A 25,622-nucleotide genomic window follows, 5' to 3' on the forward strand; every position below is an offset into this window, starting at 1 on the left:
AAGCGGGCTTTACACACAGCGATATTGCTAGCGATGTCACTGGTGAAAGCACCCGCCCCCGTTGGTTGAGCGTCACGGGCAAATCGCTGCCCGTCGCGCACAACATCGCTAGGACCCGTCACACATACTTACCTGCCTAGCGACGTCGCTGTGGCCGGTGAACCGCCTCCTTTCTAAGGGGGCGGTTCGTTCAGCGTGACAGCGGCATCACTAAGCGGCCTCCCAATAGAAGCAGAGGGGCGGAGATGAGCGGGCCGAACATCCCACCCACCTCCTTGCTTCCTCATTGAGGGCGGACGCAGGTACGGTGATGTTCCTCGTTCCTGCGGTGTCACACATAGCGATGTGTGCAGCCTCAGGAACGACGAACAACCTGCGTTCTGCAGCAGCAAAGATAATTGGGAAAGGAACGACGTGTCAAAGATCAACGATATGGTGATTAATTTTGATTGTTAACGGTCGTTCCTGCGTTTCACACGAAATTACGTCGTTAGCGAGGCCGGATGTGCGTCACGAATTCCGTGACCCCCAACGACATCTCGTTAGCGATGTTGTTGCGTGTAAAGCCGGCTTTAGTCAAAGCCAAATACCAGGAAAGTATCAAAAACGAAACAGTTTAATTGAAAACACAACATATCAAAAAGAGACAGAAATTGCAGCCTCAAAAATGCTATAAAAAGGCAAAAACAAAATAAAAAACGAAATAAAAAAAGTACTAAAAATGAAACTTAATAGACTTAAAAATGCTGTAGAAAATGTCAGATCAAAAATTCACCAAAAACTAATCGTGATTCGTGACAACTTAGCGTAAGATGTTTTTGCTTATGACCCGCAGCACGGACCGGCCAAAGTCTTTACCTTTAAATAGTAAAACCCAATAATAAAATGGTTATTGTAACGAAATAGTCGCAAACCGTTTTAAGATGCTGCAAAAATGGAATTGGGGAATTGGGTAAAAAATAGTCCTTGGTAAATAAGGTATTGCACATATTGGAATATCAGCTGATAATCTGCATTATTTTAGTCTAATATTTTAATTTGCGATAATATAACTGTATCTGTATTTTGCTCGCTCAGTCAGAAAGAATATTCTTTCAGACGCATATTAGAAATTATACTTGCAGGGACCGTAGAGTGCAGCAGATGGCAGTAGTGAAATGGTACTCAAGAAAAAAATAAAAAAATAAAATAAAACGGGAACGGGTGCACACTAGTCCTCTATATGGTACTGATGCAGCTCATAATATTGTATCACATAGTACATAATTACCCATCTGACAACACAGTAATTACAGTGACATGCTGGGCCATAAGACAGCAACTGTCTAAGGGAAATACAATACAAAGTATCACAAACACTCAACGAAAATGTAAAAGTCAATGGAGCACATAAACTCCTGTTTCCTGTTGCAATTTTATCTGCACACACTCAATATAATAAAGGGAGTTTCCTATACACTCCAACGGCAGTGATACTTTACAGAAGAGGTCCCCAATTCTCCTCTGAGAGGGTCGCAAGCCACATTCTGTCCGAGAGAGGGACACGAGCCACATTCTGCTCTGACAGAGCTTCGCGAACCACATTTGGCTCTGAGAGAGGGTCGTGAGCCACATTCACCTCTGAGAGGATCACGAGCCACATTCTGCTCTGACAGAGCTTTGTAAACCACATTCAGCTCTGAGAGAGGGTCGTGAGCCACATTCAGCTGTGAGAGAGGGTCACGAGCCACATTCTGCTCTGACAGAGCTTTGCGAGCCATATTCTGCTCTGACAGAGCTTTGTAAGCCACATTCTGCTCTGAGAGAGGGTTGTGAGCCACATTCAACTCTGAGAGATGTTCGCAAGCCACATTCAGCTCTGAGAGAGTCGCGAGCCACATTCTTCTCTGAGAAAGGGTCTTGAGTTATATTCAGCTCTGAGAGAGTCCTGAACCATATTTTGCTCTGAGAGAGGGTCGGAAACCACATTCTGCTCTTAGAGATGGTTGTGAGCCCCACTCAGCTATGAGAGAGGGTGTTGAGCCGCATCCTGCTCCAAGAGAGGGTCACAAACCTCATTCAGCTCTGAGAGAGGGTTGTGAGCCACATCCAACTCCCACCCCCTCACAGTGGTGATACCCAGAGACCCCATTACCAGTATAATAGCCTTTCCACAGAAATCACCACACTGAGGTATTATACCAGGATCCAGAGGTTCCTACCTTACCCCCACTCCGATCTGCTTTCTATGTCATGCTCCTCACAAAAATCACCATCTGGAGCCCTGCTGTTCACAGCTTTTTGGTAGACCTGATGCTTATGCACCAAGTTGGAAGACAGCCACAAGCCACACAATAAGGACCCACAAACCACATATGTCTCATGAGCCACTGGTTGGGGACCCCTGCTTTACAGCATTAAAATGGTGATTAGTACATGGGTATAGATTTTGCACCTGTAACACAGAAAATCACTAAACCTGCTGTTTTTTATTTACTCATCTGTTTTAAAGGAATTCTCAAAGCTATTATTGAAGTTTATATATAAAATGTAATATTTATTTTGTTTCAGGAAAATTTCAAAAATATCCAAAAATTGTTATTGACTTCAGTATAATTAATTCTCACCATGTAGTCAAACTTAAGAAGAGTTTTAGCTCTTAAACAGCCAAGAACTACCCACCTTGGTCATGTGTACTTTGCATGTCTTGAATGGTCTTTAACAAGCCATTTACGATAAGTAAAATGCCATTGGAGCACGTAAATAAAGGCAATAAGTAGCTCAATTAACCAGTGTAACATTTTTTCTTTAAAAGGGTAGTTTCAATTTTGAAAGGTATCCCCTATCTGTAGGATAGGGCGGGGATAACTTTCCGATTCCTTGGGGTCCAACAACTGGAACCCCCACTGTTCCTGAGAACAGTCTGAAGAGCTCTGCATGAGTGGAGAAGTGGATGACCTTGAACACTGCGGATCTATTTATTATTAACTGGACCACCGAAAATATAGAAGCACTAGATACCTGGTCGTCAGCACTCTTAAAGAAATTAATGGCGTGACTGTTCATATGATTGACCACTGCTCCATTCACATGGGTCTTTTCCAAGTCCCATTTCTTGGAATTAGTTCATGTCTCAGCGGTTGAACCACCAGAGGGCAGGTACTTATCCCCTATCCAATGAATAGGGGCTAACCTCCAAATTTGAGAATACCCCTATATATCTGTTAGGCCATGCTAGTAATAATATAACAATTTATAATTTAAATCCATATCAAATATATTCCTACAATTCTGCTTCTGGTATTCTTGGTCATGCTTTGCTGTTAAGTCTCACACATGGTTCATACCTAGTTTTATTTCCCATCCCCCTACTCTCTTATCAATCTTTCCATTAAATTATCTTAACCCTAGAATGCGCATCCATAGAAATCTACCATAGAAAACAAGTAACCTAGCAGGCCTGCGAGGCGCCAGGTATGCATTCTAGGGTAATGTAGTATTACTAAACTGCTTGTAAGAGGGCATATCGGCCCTGTATCCTAAACCCCAGCAGAACTTCATTCACCCATAACTAAAATGACAAAATCTTCTTCGTTCTCAAACCTTGTAGACAAAGAAAGAATGACAGTCTACTGAAGACACCAGCTATATGTTTACATTGCACTTCTGAGCAGGATCTTTGGAAGAGGACAAGGCAAGATGACCATCTAAAGGGTGCGAAATGTTGAACGGGATAAATAACTTCAGAAGCTTGTACAACATTGTGGATGACATGCCTAACTGAGTATATGAAGGCACCACAAGAGCTGTAATCAGTGTGCCTTAAATTCTTCTTCAATCATCTGTTTGTCTCTAGAACTTAAAAAAAAATCTACGCACTTGTCCTCCAGACCAATCCATTGTAGCTGTTGAAGATAATAACTTGCTATAGGTCGGTGTTAGAGATGATTAGTCATGAGCGGACCTGGACTGTAAAAGTTCTGATCCAAGCGCTTTCAAACTTACCCGAGTGCCAGACTCGGGCCTGGGATTCTGGATGTTGATCCGAATCTGACAACTTGTGAAATAAAAAAAATAAAGGAAAAATAAAGAAAATAAGAATAAAGCAAGTGTTTCATACTTACCAAGGCTCCATTGCAGGTGAACACTGCACCCATTCATTTATTAGCCTCATGCATATTCACTGCTTTCACCGCCCACCAACATCTGTGATTGGTTGCAGTCAGACATGACCCCAGCCTGCGTGACAGCGTCTGACTGCAACCACTCACAGGCACTGTCTTCTGGTCTATATCATACAGTAAAAATAAATAAATTAATAAATCGTATTTGGTGTAGGGTCCCCGCATATTATGATACCCAGCACAGATAAAGCCTAAGGCTACTGGCTGCAGCCCCCAGCCGTGCGGTTATCTTGACTGTTTATCAAAATAAGAGGAACCACATGCAACTTTTTAAAAAAAAAAAAACAAAGAAACCCCGTTTAAATAAATAATTAAAAAAAAATAACCAGTGTGTGATCCCTCCAATTTTCATACTCAGCTATGATAAAGTCTGACAACTGGGGGCTGTTATTCTCAGGCTGTATAGACCCATGCTTTAGGGCCGCCCCCAGCCTAAAAATAGCAGCCTGCAGCTGCCTAGGAGTGCCGCATTCATTAGATACAACAATCCCAACACTTTACCTGGCTCTTCCCGATTGCCCTTGTGTGGTGGCAATCGGGGTAATAAGGAGATAATAACAGCCAACTGCTGGTCCCGTTTATCTGCGAGTCCGCCCATCGCTAGAGATGATTGAATCTTTTGAAATTCAAACTTGCCAGATTTGATGGGTTTTTTTTACCAAAGGTTCTACTCCAGTGAATCAATATACTACGAAGCCTTCAACTGCCCTGATAAAAAAATGTGTAACACTCAAAAGATTTCTATGACTGTATCCAACCTGTTTTCAAAAAATGATAAAAAATGACCTCATCATGAAAATGGATAGTCAGCTGGCAGTAACTACCAGACTGTTTAAAAACACAGTGCACTGACAGACTTTTCATGTTTTTAATAAAAAATTATCCAAAAATGACCCTTTTTCATGATTTGTGATCAGAAAGACCTTTCTTTGCAAAACACTGGCTCTAACTGACAGTGCCACTGACAGAGGTAACATCCTGCTGTGACTGAGATTTAAGGGCACTTTACACACTGCGATCTCACTAGCGAGATCACTAGTGAGCGTACCCGCCCCCGATGGTTGTGCGTCACGGGCAAATCGCTGCCCGTGGCGCACAACATAGCTTACACCGGTCACACGGACTTACCTGCCCTGCATCGTTGCTATAGCCGACGAACTGCCTCCTTTCTAAGGGGGGCGGTTCGTGCGGTGTCACAGCGACGTCAGACGGCAACCGTCCAATAGAAGCAGAGGGGCGGAGATGAGTGGGACGAACATCCCGCCCACCTCCTTCTTTCCTCATTGCGGGTGGCCGCAGGTGCGAAGTTGTTCCTCGTTCCTGCGGTGTCACACATAGCGATGTGTGCTGCCACAGGAACGACAAACAACCTCGCTACTGATCAGACAACGATTTTTGGTAAATGAACGGCGTATCACAGACCAATGATTTTTGCCTCTTTTGCGATCGTTTAAGGTCGCTCGGTGTTACACGCTGCAATTTCGTTAACGACGCCGGATGTGCGTCACAAACACCGTGACCCCGACGATATATCGTTAACGATGTCGCAGCGTGTAAAGCACCCTTTAGGATGTGCCATATATTCCATTCCACTTCCTTCCCTCTAATACATTTGTCAAAAGCCTATTGTGACCTGCATTTGGTAGTATTATAGTAATAGCGTTACTATTAGTAGTGCTGTTTCTTCTGCTGCTAACATGTCACAAATTCTTTGTCATAGTATATTTTCCTCTACGCCTATTGACATTACAAAATTACTTTAAAGGACAGTTACCATTTGGTGTTTTAAATGATAAGTATTCCAAAATTTCACTATATATTCCACACATTCTGGACACGATGGAGAACATGTATCAAGCAACTCAACATTTTTGATTAGCGCATCATTCTATCTTGACATCAGCACACACAACTTTACGAGAATGACTTTTTCTGTTGCTTTCTATGGTTGTACAGCTGAATTGCATATGCATGTTCCTTCTTGGATATGTTATATTGTATCATGTGCCAGTTACATTTTTGATGGTCTAACGCATAGTGTCTATATGATTAACAGCCCCATAAGAGAACAACTGTTGTATCTATATCAAAATCCCGAATGCTCATTTTTTTTACACTATGAACCATATGTTACTACATATTCCACATATTAAATAATAGTTAAATGTCAGCCTAATGTTAGCAATGTTTAAATTGTAAATCTCACGCAGATAAAAAACTAAATAAATTGAGCATATTTACATAATAAATAAACCTCTACATTTATCACTTCCTTAATGACCTAAAATTAGTTTTCAGTGGACCAGATCATGGACAATGATTATTTATTTCTTTTTTTATTCTGCTTTTTTCTTCATTAGACAAACAATATTTACAAAAAATAATCAAGCCGTCTCTTACTATAAGCTATCATTTGCATGGGAAAAAAAAATAGAGGAAATAAAATAGTCTCAGACTATAAAGCCAAGGCCAACACTAAAAATGTTCAGGTTATTGTGCCAAAATATCAAAAAAAGTCAAGATTGTCAGGAAAAAATATTTCACCAAAAGAACTTGATACAAATGGTGAAGCGGAGTGGTCCAAATGTTATGATTTAGTAGTGTCTTGCTTCAACAGGTCCTGAGTAGCACACTTTATTTTAAATACTATTCAGTCTCCAAACTGGCTCAATAGCCACGTGTGACTTGCATTTCCTTTATGTGTGGCTCGGTAGCCTTGTGTGACTCACAGGCCCATGAAGTGTGGCTCAGTAGCCATGTGTCACATGCAGTCCCATGATGTGTGGCTTGGTAGCCATGTGTGACTCACAGACCCATGATGTGTGGCTCAATAGCCATGTGTGACTCGCAGTCCCATGATGTGTTGCTCAGTAGCCACATGTGACTCGCAGACCCATGATGTGCGGCTCAGTAGCCACGTGTGACTCGAAGTTCCATGATGTGTGGCTCAGTAGCCACGCGTCACTCGCAGTCCCATGATGTGTGATTTGGTAGCCATTTTTAACTCACAGACCCATGATGTTTGGCTCGGTAGCTATGTGTAACTCACTGGCCCATGATGTGTGGCTAGGTAGCCATGTGTGACTCTCTGTCCCATGATGTCTCCCTCTGTAGCCACGTGTGACCCACAGGCCCATGATGTGTGCTGTGGGCTCAGTAGCGATGTGTGATTCGCAGGCCCATGATATGTGGCTCGGTAGCCATATGTGACTCACTGGCTCATGATGTTTGGCTCAGTAGCCACATGTGACTCGCAGTCCCATGATATGTGGCTTGGTAGCCATATGTGACTCACTGACCCATGATGTGTGGCTCAGTAGCCACGTGTGACTCACAGGACCATGATGTGTGGCTTAATAGCCTTGTGTGACTCGCAAGCCCATGATGTGTAGCTCAGTAGCCACATGTGACTCGCAGTCCCATGATGTGTGGCTCAGTAGCCATTTGTCACTCGCAGTCCCATGATGTGTGGCTCAGTAGCTACGTTTGACTCACAGGCCCTTTATGTGTGGCTCGGTAGCCATGTGTGACTCACAGGCCCATGATTTGAGGTTCAGTAGCCATGTGTAACTCGCAGGCCCATGATGTGTGGCTCAGTAGCCACGTGTGACTCGCAGTCCCATGATGTGTAGCTAAAATGTACTTTGGTGCAGTTCGCTAGCATGTAATGATTCTAATGAATAATTTTGCAAAATAGAATGGAGGGTGGCAATTGACATATGTATAGCACTTTCAATTCTTTATTATTACTGCCATACCTTTAGATTTCCAGAGATAAAACTGAAAAGAGTTATTTTTTTATGTCTACAATGTTTATTTGTTTGATGACTTTGAACATTTATTTATCCATTATATGGAAAGGTTTTTAGATTTTAACCCGAGACGCGGATAAACAAGAATTAAATGAAATATAATTTAAATGTATTTTAGTCCTCACCGACATTCCACGCCAGGAAGAATATTTCCACAATAACCGTTTGAAAAATACACACATACTGTTACGTCCGGGTGGTGGAAACACTGGACCGTACACCGGGTTCCCTTGGGGAGGCAGTCAGGCCGGTCACCCCGCCAGAGGGTCTTGATGCACGGCAGCCGAAGCACTATTGGTAGCAAGACAGTCCGTAGGGGAGCTGGAAGGTAGATGTCGCTGAGAACACGGAATTCTAGACAGTAGTCCGGGTGACGAGGCTCAGGGTCCGAGGCCGGGTTGTAGAGTCAGGCGGGATCCGGAACCTGCTGAGCGATGGGACGGGTCACCAAACGGAGCCAGGGACTGGAGACGGGCGGAGCTGCAGAGGTGGTGGAACATCCGCCGAAGTCACCGTCAGGGTACTGGCACGGACGTGGTTCGGAGCGGCTGGCGTGGCAGGACAGGCTCTGCGAGACAGACAGGGGTTAATACAGGACACAGCAATACGGGGACCTGAACTCCTAGCTTACTAAACACGTAGAACAGGCCCCGCCCACCAGGAAAGAGAATCCTAATATACCCTGTACCTGTCTATGCAATTTCCTGTTTCTAGGTGCTGGCCCTTTAAGAACGGGTCAATGACCGCGCCCTAATGCGCATGCGCGAGGCCCATGTGCCAGAAGCCAATCCAGGGAGCGGTGCAGAGGAAGCAGGAGTGCCCGGCTGAGTGTCCTACGTCGCAGAGGAGTGCCGGGAGCGGGGAGCTGGACGCATGGAGGGCGCAGGCGAGGAAGAGGGGACCGGGACCGGAGTGGTGAGCCGGGGACGCCGCCGGGAAGCGGGGAGCGGGCCACGGGGACCGGAGAGCGGGGCACGGGGACCGGGAAGCGTGACAGTACCCCCTCCCCCACGCCCCCCTCCCCGAAACCGGGACATTAAAGCACGAATCAGAGGAGTGCCAACATTCTCCCGGGGCTCCCAGGACCTATCCTGGGGACCATAACCCGCCCAGTCCACCAGGAAGTATTGCCGACCTCGCACGGTCTTCATGGCCACGATATCCCTTACCGCATAGATGTCATCGTCAGCGATGGGAGGAGGAGCAGTACCGGCACCAGCGGAGAAGGGACCAAGGACAACAGGCTTGAGCAAGGAGACATGGAAGGAGTTGGGTATCCGCATCGTGGCTGTGAGCTGCAGCTTGTAGGAGACAGCATTAATCTTGCTGATGACTTTAAACGGCCCGATGTAACGAGGACCCAACTTGTACGATGGCAACTTCAATCGGACATATTTGGATGCAAGCCAGACCAGATTACCTGGGGAGAAACACGGGGGATCCAGGCGCCTCTTGTCCGCATGTCTCTTCATCCGCAAAGAAGCACGTTCTAGGGAAGACTTGACAGAGTTCCATGTAGCTGAGAAGTCCTGGACCAGAGCATCTGCTGCGGGGACATCGGAAGCCGAGGATACTGGCAACGGGACAGAAGGCTGAAGTCCGCAAACGACCTGGAAGGGAGAGCTGGAGGTGGACTCGCTGATGTGTTGGTTGTGGGAGAATTCAGCCCAAGGTAGGAGCGTGGACCAATCGTCATGATGGATGTTGACGTAGTGGCGCAGGAAGGAGGTCAGGATCTGATTGACCTGTTCCACTTGGCCATTCGACTGAGGATGGTAGGCCGAAGAAAAGTCCAAGGATACTCCCAGATGTTTGCAGAGAGCCCTCCAGAAGCGCGAGGTAAACTGAGTTCCTCTGTCGGACACAATGTGTGCGGGAAAGCCATGCAATCGGAATATGTGTTGTATGAAGGAGTCAGCTAGCTCCTGGGCAGAGGGCAGCCCGGCCATGGGAACGAAGTGAGCCATCTTTGAGAAACGGTCCACCACAACCCATATGACCGTGTGTCCGGAGGATAAGGGTAAGTCCGTAATGAAGTCCATTGCAATATGTTGCCACGGAACGGAAGGAATGGGCAGAGGCAGAAGACGTCCATATGGTAGGTGCTTGGGTGTCTTGTTCCGGGCACAGGATGGACAGGCTGAGACGAAGGTTGCTACGTCTTTATGGAGGGACGTCCACCAATAGTGACGGACAATCGTACTCCAAGTCTTCTTCTGACCAGCATGGCCGGCGATCTTCGAGGCATGGCCCCATTGCAGGACTCTGTCTGTCAGTATCGGAGACATAGGTTTTCCCAGGGGGTATCTGAGTCAGAGCGACAGGAGCCACCGGAATGACTTTACTGGGGCTGATGATGGGCTGGAACGTCTCCTCCTCCAGCTCTACGGGCACGAAGGACCTGGACAAAGCGTCTGCCCGCATGTTCTTATCCGCGGGCCGAAAATGGAGTTGGAAATCAAATCGAGCAAAAAACAAGGACCAGCGGGCTTGTCGCGGGTTCAGTCTTTGGGCTGACCGCAGGTACTCCAGATTCTTGTGGTCCGTGTAGATGATCACAGGATATACTGCTCCCTCCAAGAGGTAGCGCCATTCCTCCAAGGCCAGCTTGATGGCCAGTAGCTCCCGATCCCCGATGGTGTAGTTGCGTTCTGGTGCCGAGAAGCTCTTGGAGAAGAATCCGCACGTGACCATCTTCCCGGAGGAGGATTTCTGCATCAACACTGCCCCGGCTCCTGAGGAGGAGGCATCCACCTCTAAGGTGAACTGTTGGTTCAGTTCAGGGCGATGGAGAACCGGAGAAGAAACAAACGCCTGTTTCAAAGAGCAGAACGCGGCATCGGCCGCAGGTGGCCAGTCCTTAGGATTAGCTCCCTTCTTAGTCAAGGCAGAGAGAGGCGCAGTCAGGGCAGAGAAGTGCGGGATGAATTGACGATAATAGTTTGCAAAGCCAAGGAAGCGTTGGATAGCCTTCAGTCCGGAAGGAGGAGGCCAGTTGAGGATGGAAGACACTTTCTCTGGGTCCATCTGCAGGCCAGTGTCCGAGATTATATAACCCAGGAAGGGAAGACTTTTCAAAGACGCACTTCTTGTACTTGGCGTACAGACGGTTCTCTCTAAGCCTTTGGAGTACTAGCTGCACGTTCTCTCTGTGGGTCTGTAGGTCCGGAGAGAAGACCAGGATGTCATCCAAATATACCACGACACAAACATAAAGGAGATCTCTGAACACGTCGTTCACCAATTCTTGGAAGACTGCCGGATAATTACACAGACCAAAGGGCATGACACAATACTCGTAGTGCCCATCCCGAGTGTTGAATGCGGTCTTCCATTCGTCTCCAGAGCGAATGCGAACCAGGTTATAGGCCCCACGGAGGTCCAACTTGGTGAATACACGAGCTCCTCGGAGCCGATCGAATAGTTCGGGGATGAGTGGCAGAGGGTATTTGTTTTTTACAGTGATCTGGTTTAATCCCCGGTAGTCAATGCAAGGGCGCAGATCACCTTCCTTCTTCTTCACGAAGAAAAAACCTGCTCCGGCAGGGGACGAAGATCTCCAAATGAACCCCTTTGCCAGGCTCTCGGTGATATAGGCAGACATGGCCCGTGTTTCAGCAGGGGACAAGGGGTATATCCTTCCTCTAGGAGGCGTAGTTCCCGACAGTAAGTCGATGGCACAGTCGTAGGGACGATGAGGCGGAACTACCTCTGACTGCTTTTTATCAAACACGTCCGTGAAGGACCAGTAGGCAGAAGGCAGTCCTGGTAGAGACTCTGGAACCGGAGGTCGTCGGATGGGCTGTACGGATTTCAGACATCTCTCGTGACACGAGGAGCCCCATCGGGTAATTTCACCTGTACTCCAGCTGACTGACGGTTCGTGTGCCCGTAACCATGGGAGTCCCAGCAGGATCTGATGAGACATGCGCGGGAGGACGTAGAAGGTGATATTTTCGGTGTGCAGAGCACCGATCCGTAATTCCACAGGCTTGGTGATCAGCGAGACGGTGTCAGAGAGGGGTCTCCCATCTACAGAGGCAATCACCAGCGGTGTTTCTAGTGGGAGAACAGGCACCTGGTACTTATCCACTATCCACCGTGGCCTGCTGGATGAAGTTGCCTGCTGCTCCGGAATCGAGATATGCCTCTGCCGTGAACCGAGTCTCTTCTGTAGGCACTTGAACAGTCCATGTCACGGAGTCTGAGAGAGTCCCAGCACCTAGGGTGGCCTCTCCTACCAAGCCTAGGCTTTGGAGTTTCCCGGCTTCTCGGGACAAGAACGTAGCAGGTGTGTGCCATCACCGCAGTAGAAGCAGAGACCCTTTGCTAGTCGTTCTGCTCGGCGTTGCTCAGACTGCCTCAGGCGGGCTCGTAGGTAGACGCGCCAGGTGACGCCGACTGGGGAGCGATAGACTTCAGTGGTGGAGAGGAGTGCCTTATCGGACGCCTCTCGCGGGACACCTCTTTGGATCGTTCCTGAAAGTGAAGATCCACTCGAGTCGCTAGAGCGATCAGGGCATCCAGAGTGGAAGGCACGTCACGACCAGCCAGCTCATCTTTAATACGACCCGAGAGTCCCTCCCAGAAGGCGGCGGTTAGGGCCTCATTGTTCCACCCTAATTCCGAGGCCAAGGTGCGGAAGCGGATATCATATTGGCCCACTGTCAGAGTCCCCTGACGTAGCCTGAGGAGCGATGAGGCGGACGCGGAGGCGCGTCCGGGCTCGTCAAAGGTGCTACGAAAAGCCTGCAGGAACTCCTGGATGTTGGTGGTTACCGGATCCTCCTTCTCCCACAAGGGGTTCATCCAGGCCAGTGCCTCTCCCTCAAGATGGGACATCACGAACGCGACCTTGGCTTGGTCAGAGGCAAAAAGGTGCGGCAGCAGCTTGAAATGGAGGGAGCACTGATTTATGAATCCCCTGCAGGTCTTGGGATCTCCGGCGTACCGGGGTGGTGAGGCCAAACGAAGTTTGGAAGTATCCGAGGAGGCTGCCACGGGAACTGCGGCCGTGGACTGTGCAGTAGAAGCCGGAGATGCCAAGGACGTGGCAGTTGCTTGTAGCGTGTTCAGGCGGGTATCCACCGAGGACATGAAGGCCAGCATGCGGGACTGGGTCTCGCGCTGTCGTACGAGTTCCTGCTGCAAGGTGCCCAGCTGGGCCGCTAGTGCTTCGGCGGGATCCATGGCCTGTTCTAGCTGTTACGTCTGGGTGGTGGAAACACTGGACCGTACACCAGGTTCCCTTGGGGAGGCAGTCAGGCCGGTCACCCCGCCAGAGGGTCTTGATGCACGGCAGCCGAAGCACTATTGGTAGCAAGACAGTCCGTAGGGGAGCTGGAAGGTAGATGTCGCTGAGAACACGGAATTCTAGACAGTAGTCCGGGTGACGAGGCTCAGGGTCCGAGGCCGGGTTGTAGGGTCAGGCGGGATCCGGAACCTGCTGAGCGATGGGACGGGTCACCAAACGGAGCCAGGGACTGGAGACGGGCGGAGCTGCAGAGGTGGTGGAACATCCGCCGAAGTCACCGTCAGGGTACTGGCACGGACTTGGTTCGGAGCGGCTGGCGTGGCAGGACAGGCTCTGCGAGACAGACAGGGGTTAATACAGGTATGGGAATACGTATTTATACCTTTCACGACCATATGTTTTGTATATTTCTATTAACTTACTGTATGGTGATTCTTCCATTTTTTCCTTCTCTAGAGATGAAGTGTTCGTTGTTGTACATATATGGAACATGAAACTCTCTTTGATTTTGCTTTGTACTATGTATCAATATGTAGACCTTGTTTTTATATTGATCATCCCGAATCACCTTTGTACATCCAGACACATTGTATATTTGTGATAATACAAACTTTGCTTATATGTACTTACTAACATACTTTTCTTTCTGTATATCTTCATCATAGAATATCTCTGACGAAGGCCTGTATGTTAAGGCCGAAATGTTAGAACCAATTTTTTGACCTTTGTATCAAAAAAAACAAGCAAATTGAATTTCAAGCATCATCTTGACTCAGACTCTCATCTTCTAGTCTGCCCGAGTTAACCTTTTTGTATACTGCGATATTTCCTCGGTGCACCTACTACATAAATAGTGAGCCAGACTCTATTGTCTTCTATATACGGGTTACAGACAGTCATGTGTTTTCTGGCTATAGAAGGTCCCAGCATTTGGCTGCGCAAACTGTTCCCTGACTTTCTATTGTTCCTGCCGTCGTTATTCATTGGTATAGGTAGCTTTCCTCCTGGATTTTCATCTCTCCCTCTTTTGGACCCAGCAGGAGCTCACCTTCCACCCAGTTGCTGATCATCAGTATTCCCTTGGTGCTTAAATACTTCCTTCATCCCTGGACTGGTGCTGGTGATATTATTCAGTTCATTATTGCTCTGGTTGCAAGCAGGTGGCTTGTACTCCTCTGTGGTACTGTTGCTGAAGCTTTGCTGAACTCCTGCCTGTGCAATCTGTGGATAAGTAGTTCATGATTTTTCCCCTGTGTGTCCCACTTGTGTCTTTTTATTTAGCATTTAGTGAGATTAACAAAAAGCTCATCCCATCCGTTTCCTATTTAGGTCCCAGCACCAGGGATACCTAGGGTCAGGTATCTGACTTGATACATAGGTGTGGAATCTATCTAGACTGGTGAGGGACCCCAGGGAGAAGCAGGAGGTTTGGTCAGGGGTTACTATCTCCCTCTTCCCTAGACGCAGGGTTCCCCTTACCTTACCTTTCGCCTCTTGCTTGGTACGTCACACTTAAATAGCACTATCATATTCCTTAGCGCTTCCCAGACATTGTCAGCCTACCGTTCTCATTTCAGAAGCTGAAACCTTCTACAATCAGCTGTCATTAAAGATGGGCAAATCCACTGATGTCCGGTTTGGGACTGGACTTGTCCTGAACTTGACCCCGGACGATGAACCCCATAAAGTCAAAGGGCCCGAACTTAAGTACTATATAACAGTGTTAGTAATAGTAAGCTCTAGGGCAGCAAAAGGAAGCAAAATGGGGATTAAAGCAGGATAATCAGGATATGTTCACACTGAGCGTTTTCGCAGCATTTTTTAGCTACATATTTGCCTTGGTTTTATGCAAATCCATGCTAATAAAACGGTACTTTTTACAGTCCCTGCAAAGTCTATGAGATTTCAGAAATCTCGTGCACACACACACAAACTTGTTAGGATTTTTTCCTGACGGTTTTGTGAAACACCTCTGATTTTGCTGCGTTTTGAAAAGAATGAACATGTCAATTCTTTTCAGCGCTTTTGCCACACTTTTTCAACCTAGTGAAAGGTGGACTCGCAGATACCCTGGATCGGTGGGTCTAACCGGGTTAATAAAAAACCCGGTTCCAGCACGGAATTGATCCAGGGTATCTGGCCGGCACTTAAAAATGGGGGGTGGGGATAGGGAGATTGGAGCAGGTGCACTATAACATTGGCGCGGCTTTACGCTCCCGCGGCTCATCCACTTCCCCGCTCATTACATATTCACTGTTTCATCTGTGATTGGTTGCAGTCAGATGCGCCCCCATCATCGGACTGCAACCAATCACAGACCTGGTCTGCGGGTCTAGTGTAGAGAGAATGAGTGAGCCACTCATTCAGCGGGAACCTCACTGAGGCTATTTACAGTCACAGGTATCACCAGCTGTGACCGGAAATCATCTGAGTGAAGTGACCGGTGATTGTGTGACTCATTCTCTGGAGCTCACAGCGGGCAGTCCTGTTCTATGGCACTGACTGTGATCTTCAGATGTAGCAGAGCTGAATTATCTTGGGACCTCGTGTGGATTACGTCAGACCTGCAGGGGTGATTATGGGGTTTGTAAAGTGGTGAAAGAGGGGGCTTTGTGTATTTTATTTCAAATGAAGCATTTTTTCAGTGTTTGTGTTTATTTCTTCTCACTTATTACAGATTGATGATGTGGGATTCTCATAGATGCCTACTATTACCAATCTAGGGCTTAGTCGCAGCTATGAACTGCGATTAACTCCTTATTACCCCGATTGCCACTGCACCAGGGCAATTCGGGAAGAGTCGGGTAAAGTGCTGGGATTGTCGCATCCAATGGATGTGAGAATCCTGGGCGGCTGCAAGCTGATATTTTTAGGCTGGGTCTCTCCGGCCTGAATATACCAGACCCAAGCTGTGGGCTTTATCTTGGCTGGATATCAAAATTGGGGGAACAGCAGGCTGTTTTTTTTTTTAAATTATTTATTTAAATAATTAAAAAATATCTTGGGGTCCCTCTTATTTTGATACACAGCCAAGATAAGCACACAGCTGGAGGCTGCAGCCTGTGGCTGTAATCTTTATCTATGCTGAGTATCATCATAATATGGGGGGAGCCTACGTCATTTTTTTAATTTAGTTATTTCTTTTTTACTGTACGATAGACCCACAGATTCCAGTAGAGGGGAAAGCAGTGAATATGCATGAGGCTAATGAGCGGCACCGGAAGTAGAAGTAGCCGCAGTAGCAGGTACGGATGAGCCTAGAATGTATGGGCTCCTTCCAGGTTATTGGGCGTCACCAGCTGGGTTACTGGGCGTGAACGACTTGGTTAGTGAGCTTGGTGATGTTTTCTCCCTTCCACTACAATCATGCTTCGCCTTACTGCTCCCCAAGTGGTAGGGGCCTGTTGAATGATGTCATACCTAGAAGGAGCCAATACACTCTAGTATCTACCAGAGACTGGTAAGTATAGCGCGTTTGCTTTACTTTTTTTGTTTTCTTTCTACCATTTGTTTTACTAGTCGAGTGCCGGATCCAGATCAATCCTGGCTCGGCCCAGCACTTGGGTCTTCTTTACCCTTGTTGGTCTTGACATCACAGAAAAAACGCTGTAAAAACTCCCCAAAAAATGCCACAAAAAATGCACCAAAACGGCAAATGACTCCCATGAGATATCCTGCCACAAGATCAGTTTTTGGTCAGGAAAAAAATGCTGCTAAAACGTCCTGTGTGAAGATAGCCTTACAGCAGCCAATCACAGATTCCGGCAGTCTGACTGCAACCAATCACAGATGCTGTCACAGAGAGTGGGCAGGGAAGCAGTGAATATTCATAAGGTTTAATGAGCAGACCCAGAAGCAGTGTGAGAGCCGCTCGGAAACTCGGTAGGTATAATTGTATGGCTTTAATCGCCATTTTGCTTCTTTTTTGTTTATTTTTTTTACATTTTTATCTGAGTGCCTGAATCTTAAAAGCAACACGGACTTCCCTAAGCCGACCATGTTAGAGGTCCGGTAAGGACCCTGAACTTTACAATTTGGGTTCGCCCATCTCTAGCTGTGATCACAGTTGCATATTTCCTTTGCAGTGGCCACTGCTGGACTAATGTGGTATTACATGGTACATAGTTGCTTGCAGAATTATATTGAGGAGAGTCTCTACAAGGGGATCCCTGCTCCTTGACATCCATATGACCTAATTGGACTACTTTGTACATTAGAATTAGAATATAATATTTGATTTTACATTTTATTTTAGATTATATTATTCATCTCGCACTTAACAGAAGCATTTTGTAATTTTTTTTAATTATTAATTTTGTTTGGAACACTCAGATAATTCTAATACATAGATCGTCATAAAGGCCTATATTGTAAATAATAACCATAAAAAGCATTTCTATAAATCACATACTACAATCAAAATATGTATTATCGTATATTCTACAGAAAGTCTAGAGGAAAAATAAATATTTCAGGTTTTGCAGATTACTTTCATGATTTAATTAAGTCAAATTTAATTTTGCTTATAAGACAAAGGAGAAGGACCAACGATAATTATTTTTATTCCAAGCGAACAAACACTTAATTAGATTTTTTTTTCCAAATGATATTAGAATTATTAATCATCTTTAAAATCAGTCACATGAGGAATGTCCAGAATACAGTTTACTGGAAATCATGCTGATCTGGTAAGGACTTACAGTCAATTAGTTCTTAACACGATTTTGATAGGGTTGTATAGGCAATGACTTTTCTTTAAAAAACAACGTTCAAAAATGTTTCAAATGATTAAATAAATAGAGTTCCCTGCAGTTCCTCCTCTTTCTTTCCTCTCCTCCTTCCTTCTTAGGGTTCCTGCTTCTTCTTCTCTTCACTCCTTAGAGCTCCCTGCTGCTTCTACTTTCTCCTTTGAGTTCCATGTTGTTCCTCCTCCTTCCTCCTTAGGGTTCCCTGCTTCTCCTCCTCACTCCTTAAAGCTCCAAGCTGTTTCTACTCCTTCCTCCTCAGAGTTCTCTGCTGCTCCCATCCTTAAAGCTCCTTGTAGCTCCTCCTTCCTCCTTAGAGTTCCCTGATGCTCCTCTGTCCTCTGTAGAGTTCTCTGTTGCTCCTATGACCTCCTTAGTGTTCCCTGTTGCTCCTCCTCCCTACTTAGAGTTCCCTGTTGTTTTTCCACCCTCATTAAAGATCCCTGCTCTTCTTCCCTACTTAGAGTTCCCAGTAGCTATTCCTCCTTCCTTAGAGTTCCCAGTTGTTCCTCGTCCCCACTTAGAGTTCCCTGTAGCTCATCCTCCCTCCATAGAGTTCCCAGTTGCTCCTCCTACATCCTTAGAGTTCCCTGTTGCTCCCCCTCCTTCCTAGAGTTTCCTTATTCTCCTCCTCTCTCCTTAGAGTTCCATGTTGCTCTTCTTGCCTACTTAGAGTGCCCTATTGCTCCTCCTCCCTCCTTAGAGTTTTATGTTGCTCCTCCTCCTTTCTTAGAGTTCCTTGCTGCTCCTGTTCCATCAGTTTTTGGGTTCACCCAAAAAAGCAACGCAGTTTAGACTCGTTTTTCTGCCAGGAGATGCAGATTTGGTGCAGAAATTTGCTGCAGAAATGTTCATCTCCTGAAATAAATAAAAGCACCAAAATACGCGATTCTACTTTGACGCATTTTTCTGCCAGGAGATGCAGATTTGGTGTAAAAATTTGTTGCAAAAATCTGCATCAAATCTGCATATTCTGCAGAAAAATCGCACCAAAAAACACGATGCACTTTTTTTTCTGCCATGAGATGTGGTTTTGGTGCATAAATTTGTTGCACCAAACCGCACCTCCTGTCAGAAAAAAAGTGTTAAAACTGCATCATGGTTTTTTGTGCGTTATTCTTCCAGGAACTGCAATTTGGTGCAGATTTCTGCACCAAATTTCTGCACCAAATCTGTATCTTCTGGAAGAAAAATGTAGGACTAGGACTAGGACTATCAGCTGTGTATGCACCAGACTTCTGCACAACACAACTGATGGTCCCAACCAAATTTATAAGGCAAGAAATCCCACTTATTAAACCTGACAGGGCACACCTGTGAAGTGAAAACCATTTCCGGTGACTACCTCTTAAAGCTCATCAAGAGAATGCCAAGAGTGTGCAAAGCAGTAATCAAAGCAAAAGGTGGCTACTTTGAAGAACCTAGAATATAAGACATATTATCAGTTGTTTTACACTTTTTGTTAAGTATTTCATTCCACATGTGTTAATTCATAGTTTTGATGCCTTCAATGTGAATCTACAATTTTCAGAGTCATGAAAATAAAGACAACTCTTTGAATGAGAAGGTGTGTCCAAACTTTTGGTCTGTACTGTACACGACACTTCTTCAACAAGGTAGGGGAATTCATTTAACAGGATACTGTACATATTACATGATGCCTAATAATCAAATTAACAGCTTTATATGGCTCTATGATTATTGGACCAAGTAAAAAAAAACTCAGGTTGGGCTGGAATTTATGACTACAACATAGGCACCAAAAACGCCCCCATGTTATGTCACTGTGAAGCTGGCTAAATGTGTTAAACATGTTACAATATTACAATAATAAAAATCTAAAAAAAATCAAATCAATCACATATACACATAAAAAGTATACCAACCTGAGATTTTAGGATTGCGTCATGCCTGTGGTTCCGGTGTATTTTCAGCCTGTAACCGGTGTGACACGTCACCTCGCACTGCGCCCCATTGTAGTGACCATTTGTATAGTTCAGTTCAGCATTTTCGATCTTTAGCTCTTGACAATCAGTATCCTCGCAAGAATAATGAATACAGCTGCCAAAAAGAAGCAGAAAATGAATCCAAAGTAGCCCAAACCATCATGTTGACTACATAGAAGATGGTGACAATAGTAATAAAATATCACATACAATGGTTTGTAGAACAGAACTTTTCCCACAAACAGAAGGGTATATTATGCTATATTAAATAAAGAAAGCAAATAGAAATTAATATAGGGGAAATTTGGTTAAAAATAAAAAAAATTGGTATGACTGGTGGTGGCAGATACTCAAGGATATCTTTTGAGTACTGGCTCCTAGCACAAAAAAGATGAATCCTAAAGAGCCAACAAGAAAAAGTTTGACTCCCTGAAAAACTTAAAGGGTCACTCCATGCAAATAATTCAAACTAAAGGCTGCTTTACACGCGGCGATTTATTGTGCGATCGCATATACGATCGCACCCACCCCTATCATTTGTGCGTTAGGTGCAATTTGTTGCCCGTGGCGCACAAAGTCGGTAACCCCCATCACACTACTTACCTCCCGAACGACCTCGCTGTGGGCAGTGAACATCCTCTTCCCGAAGGGGGAGGGACGTTCGGCATCACAGTGACGTCACTAAGCGGCCAGCCAATAGAAGCGGAGGGGCGGAGATGAGCGGGACATAACATCCCACCCACCTCCTTCCTTCCGCATTGCCGGCAGGATGCAGGTAAGCTGCAGTCCATCGTTTCCGGGGTGTCACACGGAGCGATGTGTGCTGCCTCGGGACAATGAACAACCGGTGCGCAGAAGGACGCTCGATTTTTAGAAAATGAGCGACGTGTCAACGAGCAATGATAAGGTGAGTATTTTTGCTCGTTCACAGTTGCTCGTAGCTGTCACACGCTACGATATGTCAAACGATGCTGGATGTGCGTCACTAACGACGTGACCCCTACGACATATCGTTAGATATATCGTAGCGTGTAACGGGCACTTTAGACTTTGGTCGAAGTCTTGAGAGTAGGAGATATACTTAACTGCATAATATTACAATAATTTCTATCATGAGGCGCGCATAGCGTTATAGGGAAATTCCTATCTCTGACATACATTGCATATTCTCAACATATATAATATAGTAATGCCGAAAAAGCCTAATAGATTTTGAGAATTGGATTGGTCCGGCACAATCGTGAATAGAGAAGTGAGACTACATCTCTCTCCGTTTCCTTTCATGGGAGTCCGAAAAAAAAGCCAAGAATACTAGGTTGGCCATTTTCAGAAGCTCCATTAAAGCAAATGGTAAGACCTATGCATTAACAACTCCGTCTCTATTCACACGAGTCTTTCGTCTCATATCTTCAATGCTGGAGAGTAGAAGGGGTTAACGCCGTGCTGTCGCCAAAGGATTATAAAAAAGTTGTTGATTTAATGAAAGATTATTTTATTCCATAGGTCTACGCGTTTCGAAGTGAGGACCTATTCTTCAGGACCACAAAGATTCAAAACCTGGGCATAATAGCCACCTAGAGATAAGTTTTTATCTCTAAGTTAAGGGGTCCTTTGTTAGGATCCCGTTAAGAATAAATTGTAACTCTGAAAAAAAACTTATCTCTAGGTGGCTATTATGCCCAGCTTTTGAATCTCCTGAGGAACTCTGTCTATGATGGCGATGGAGGGAAACACGTCGAGTTTCAAATGTGTCTACTGATTGATATGGGAGACAATCTAATGTACTCCATTGATAAGAAGGGTACAGATCTAGGGACAGTTAAGAAATGAATTGTAATTGATCCTGACTATACAATTATTCTGGGGTATATGTGATTACACCTAAGGTGTTTATTTAGTGGACTGTCACCACCCAGAAACAGGAGGAAGAGGACTAACCTTCAATTTAAAACTTTTTTGAATTATTGTATACCTACAAAGGGACAGAAAAGGGAAAGCCGTCGAGGAATGGGGGCACTGTAAAAATAAGGGTGTACTCCATTGACAGGCAGACAAACAGCCCTAGGGATGAGGGACAGAAGCATACCCATATATCCCTTTAGTCATCTGGGGATACCCCGGTTACTCTGTAAAGTCACCTGAAGGTCTCCTCTCCTCTCTGTGGTATATATATATCATTTTTTCTGATAATTTTTTCTGATTTTTTTCTGATTTTTTTGACAATATTTTCTGGGAATATTGACACTTGACAGCCACTACATGGTGTTTATGTATTAATATGTAGTTTTTGTGCTGAAAACACCCTTCACTGCCATTTTGGTACTCCTGTAAAGCCCAGTCACAGGCTAAGCTTCATTGGAGACTGTAGTATTGCAGTTTATAACACATATGTGATTGGATGATTGCAGGGTCAAATCTCCTGGGAAAGTTAAAAAAAAGTTTTTAAATATTTAAAATCCCCCCTTTTCCCCCATGACCAATAAATAAATTAAACTAAATAAACATATCTAGTGTTACCAAGTCTGTAAAAGCGTAGTCTATCAAAATATAAAATAAATTAACCCATGATATAAATGATATAATAAAAAACCTTAAAATGCCAGAATTGCATATTTTTTGTCACTACATCTTCCTAAAAAATTAATTAAAGTGCAATAAAAATGTTATGTCTCTCTAATTTTCATAAATTAAAAAACACTTCATCCATGAAAAAAATAAAAGCGTTACGACTCTCAGAAAATAGTGATAGAAAACAATTTTGTTTTTATAAACTTCTGAATTCTTTTAAAAATTAAATTAAAAAAACTAGATTTTAGTAGATTATATGTCCAAATGGGATAACAGCTAAATCAGTCATAAGAAACAAAGGGTAGTTAATAATAGAACTCACTAGGATTAGGTACAGTTAAAAGTGGGGTACCACATGGGTCAGTATTGGGCCCTCTTCTTTCCTTCTTTTTTAACATATTTATTTATGACCTTGTAGAGGGCATACAGAGTAGAATTTCAATATTAGCAGATGATAATAAACTGTATAAGTTAATCAACACAGTGGCAGATAATTGACATTTATGTAGGCTGGAGACTTGGGCTGTAAAATGGTAATTGCAGTTTAATGTAGATAAATGTAAGGTCATGCAATTGGGTAGAAAAAATTATATGTATAATTATGTACTAAATGGTAAAACACTGGGTAAAACTGTCAATGAAATAGACTTGGGCGCATGGGTGGATGGCACACTCAACTTTAGTTTAATGTCAGGCAGCTACTGCTAAGGCAAATAAAATAATGGGATGCATTAAAGGAGGCATAGATGCTCATGATGAGAACATAATTTTGCATCTATACAAGTCATTAGTGTGACAATACTTAGGACCAGTGTGTACAAACTTGGGATCCAGTGTATAAGAAGGACATAGCTGATTTACAGTGGGTACAGTGAAGAACAATCAAGGTTATCCTACTTGGGGTTATTCAGTTTGGAAAACAAAGGCTTAGTGGCGATCTTATTACAATTTTCAAATATATGAAGGGACAATACAGAGAATTAGCATTTGAATTTGTCTTAATCAACATTCCAAGATATATGTTGAATTCTACAGACTTCAACCTTAACAAACTTTAAAATGATGAAACTATGATAGTACAAAACACAAAAAAATCGCTTGGTTCTGAAATGTTTAAAGGGAATCTGTCACCAGGTTTTTGCTACCTCATCTGAGAGCAGTATGATGTTGTCAAAGAGGCCCTGAATTGAATGGTGTATCACTTAGATTAGTGGCCGCAGACATTTTGAAAGATTTTAGATTTTGCAGTAGTGCTGGGAGAGCTGTCCCTGCCCACACCAGTCTTTCAGTGCACATTTCCTTAGACAAAAACTGCTAATCACAAGAAGGCAGAGTAAAGGTCCAGTCACACTAAGCAACTTACCAGCGATCCCAACAACGATAGGGATCGCTGGTAAGTTGCTAGGAGGTTGCTGGTGAGATGTCACACTGCGACGCTCCAGCGATCCCACCAGCAACCTGACCTGGCAGGGATCGCTGGAGCGTCGCTACACGAGTTGCTGGTGAGCTCACCAGCAACCAGTGACCAGCCCCCAGCGCCTTGTGGAAGATGCTGCGCTTGGTAACTAAGGTAAATATCGGGTAACCAACCCAATATTTACCTTGGTTACCAGCGCACGGAGCTACACGTGCAGAGAGCAGGGAGCAGCGCACACTGAGCGCTGGCTCCCTGCTCTCCTAGTTACAGCACACATCGGGTTAATTACCCGATGTGTGCTGCAGCTACATGTGCACAGAGCAGGGAGCAGCGCACACCGCTTAGCGCTGGCTCCCTGCTCTCTTAGCTACAGCACACATCGGGTTAATTAACCCGATGTGTCCTGCAGCTACATGTGCACAGAGCAGGAGCCGGCACTGACAGTGAGAGCGGCGGAGGCTGGTAACAAAGGTAAATATCGGGTAACCAAGGACAGGGCTTCTTGTTTACCCGATTTTTACTGTGGTTACCAGCCTCCGCAGAAGCCGGCTCCTGCTGCCTGCACATTTAGTTGTTGCTGTCTCGCTGTCACACACAGCGATCTGTGCTTCACAGCGGGACAGCAACAACTAAAAAATGGCCCAGGACATTCAGCAACAACCAACGACCTCACAGCAGGGGCCAGGTTGTTGCTGGATGTCACACACAGCAACATCGCTAGCAACGTCACAAAAGTTGTTCGTTAGCAGCGATGTTGCTAGCGATGTTGCTTAGTGTGACGGGGCCTTAAAGGCTACAACTCATGTGCTGCTGAAACCAACTAATGATAAAGATAACAGGCTTAAGCTAACACTACAGGTAAACAATAAAAGACTGTGAAATAACAGACACAGGGCTTGAAGTCTCTGTTTTAACACTTGCAGCAAGCTGTATTCAGGTGACTTTGCAGAAATCTGCTGACAGAGTCCCTTTAAACGGGATCACTGGAATGATATTGATAGCTTGTCTTTTGCAACATTATATTATTGCCTTTATATATATATAAATCTTTGCAGCGATGGGTTCTGGATTCAAAGCCCACCAAGGACAACAACTGCAAGGAGTTTGTGTGTTCTCTTCGCATTTGCGTGGGTTTCCTCCAGGTTCTCCGGTTTCCTCCTACACTCCAAAGTCATAGTGATAGTGCTTTTATATACCCAATAGGGACAGTGATAATAATGTCAGTAAAGCAATGCAGAATATGATGACAGTATATAAGAGAGTAAAATATCTAGCGTGCACCATATTTTTTTTTTAATTTCCTACTTGATTTATTTTAAGGCAACAGAACTTAAGATTCTCCAGAGTAGATCACTATAATATCTGTCATCTGAGCACACTACATTTTTTCCTTTGTTATTACTTTGTGTTTTTTACTATCCGGGAACTGTTTCGACATCTGGAATGTCAGCTGTACGACAATAATGCTGACTAAGAAGAAATGCTCCTTGGGTCAGAGCACATCCATGAGGAATACGAAGAACACCGTCTAATAAAGGAAAACCTATTTGGCCAAAGAATTTAACTTAAGGTAGTGGTTGTAGGTGATATCACTGAATTCCCAGTTGCAATCTTTCTCGTAAAAAAATGTAGTACAGGTGGAAGTTCAAGGCTGAATGAATAACATTGCCTATTAGCTTTCTCAGATGCCCTCAGAAGGGATCCAGATGTCTCCCAG

General features: G+C 44.8%; 1 protein-coding gene across 2 annotated transcripts in view; it reads right to left on the bottom strand.

The window, feature by feature from the left end:
- The window catches only part of PAPPA (pappalysin 1), a 554,424-nt gene that overhangs the window by 58,962 nt on the left and 469,840 nt on the right, over positions 1 to 25,622 (bottom strand). For both annotated transcript variants that reach the window (XM_075324089.1, XM_075324088.1), the window contains exon 14: positions 19,861 to 20,035. In XM_075324089.1, the coding sequence (XP_075180204.1) occupies positions 19,861 to 20,035 (175 nt within the window). The remainder of the gene's footprint in view (positions 1 to 19,860; positions 20,036 to 25,622) is intronic.

The sequence above is a fragment of the Anomaloglossus baeobatrachus genome, chromosome 9 (genome assembly GCF_048569485.1).
Source record: "Anomaloglossus baeobatrachus isolate aAnoBae1 chromosome 9, aAnoBae1.hap1, whole genome shotgun sequence".
Classification (NCBI taxonomy): Eukaryota; Metazoa; Chordata; class Amphibia; order Anura; family Aromobatidae; genus Anomaloglossus; species Anomaloglossus baeobatrachus.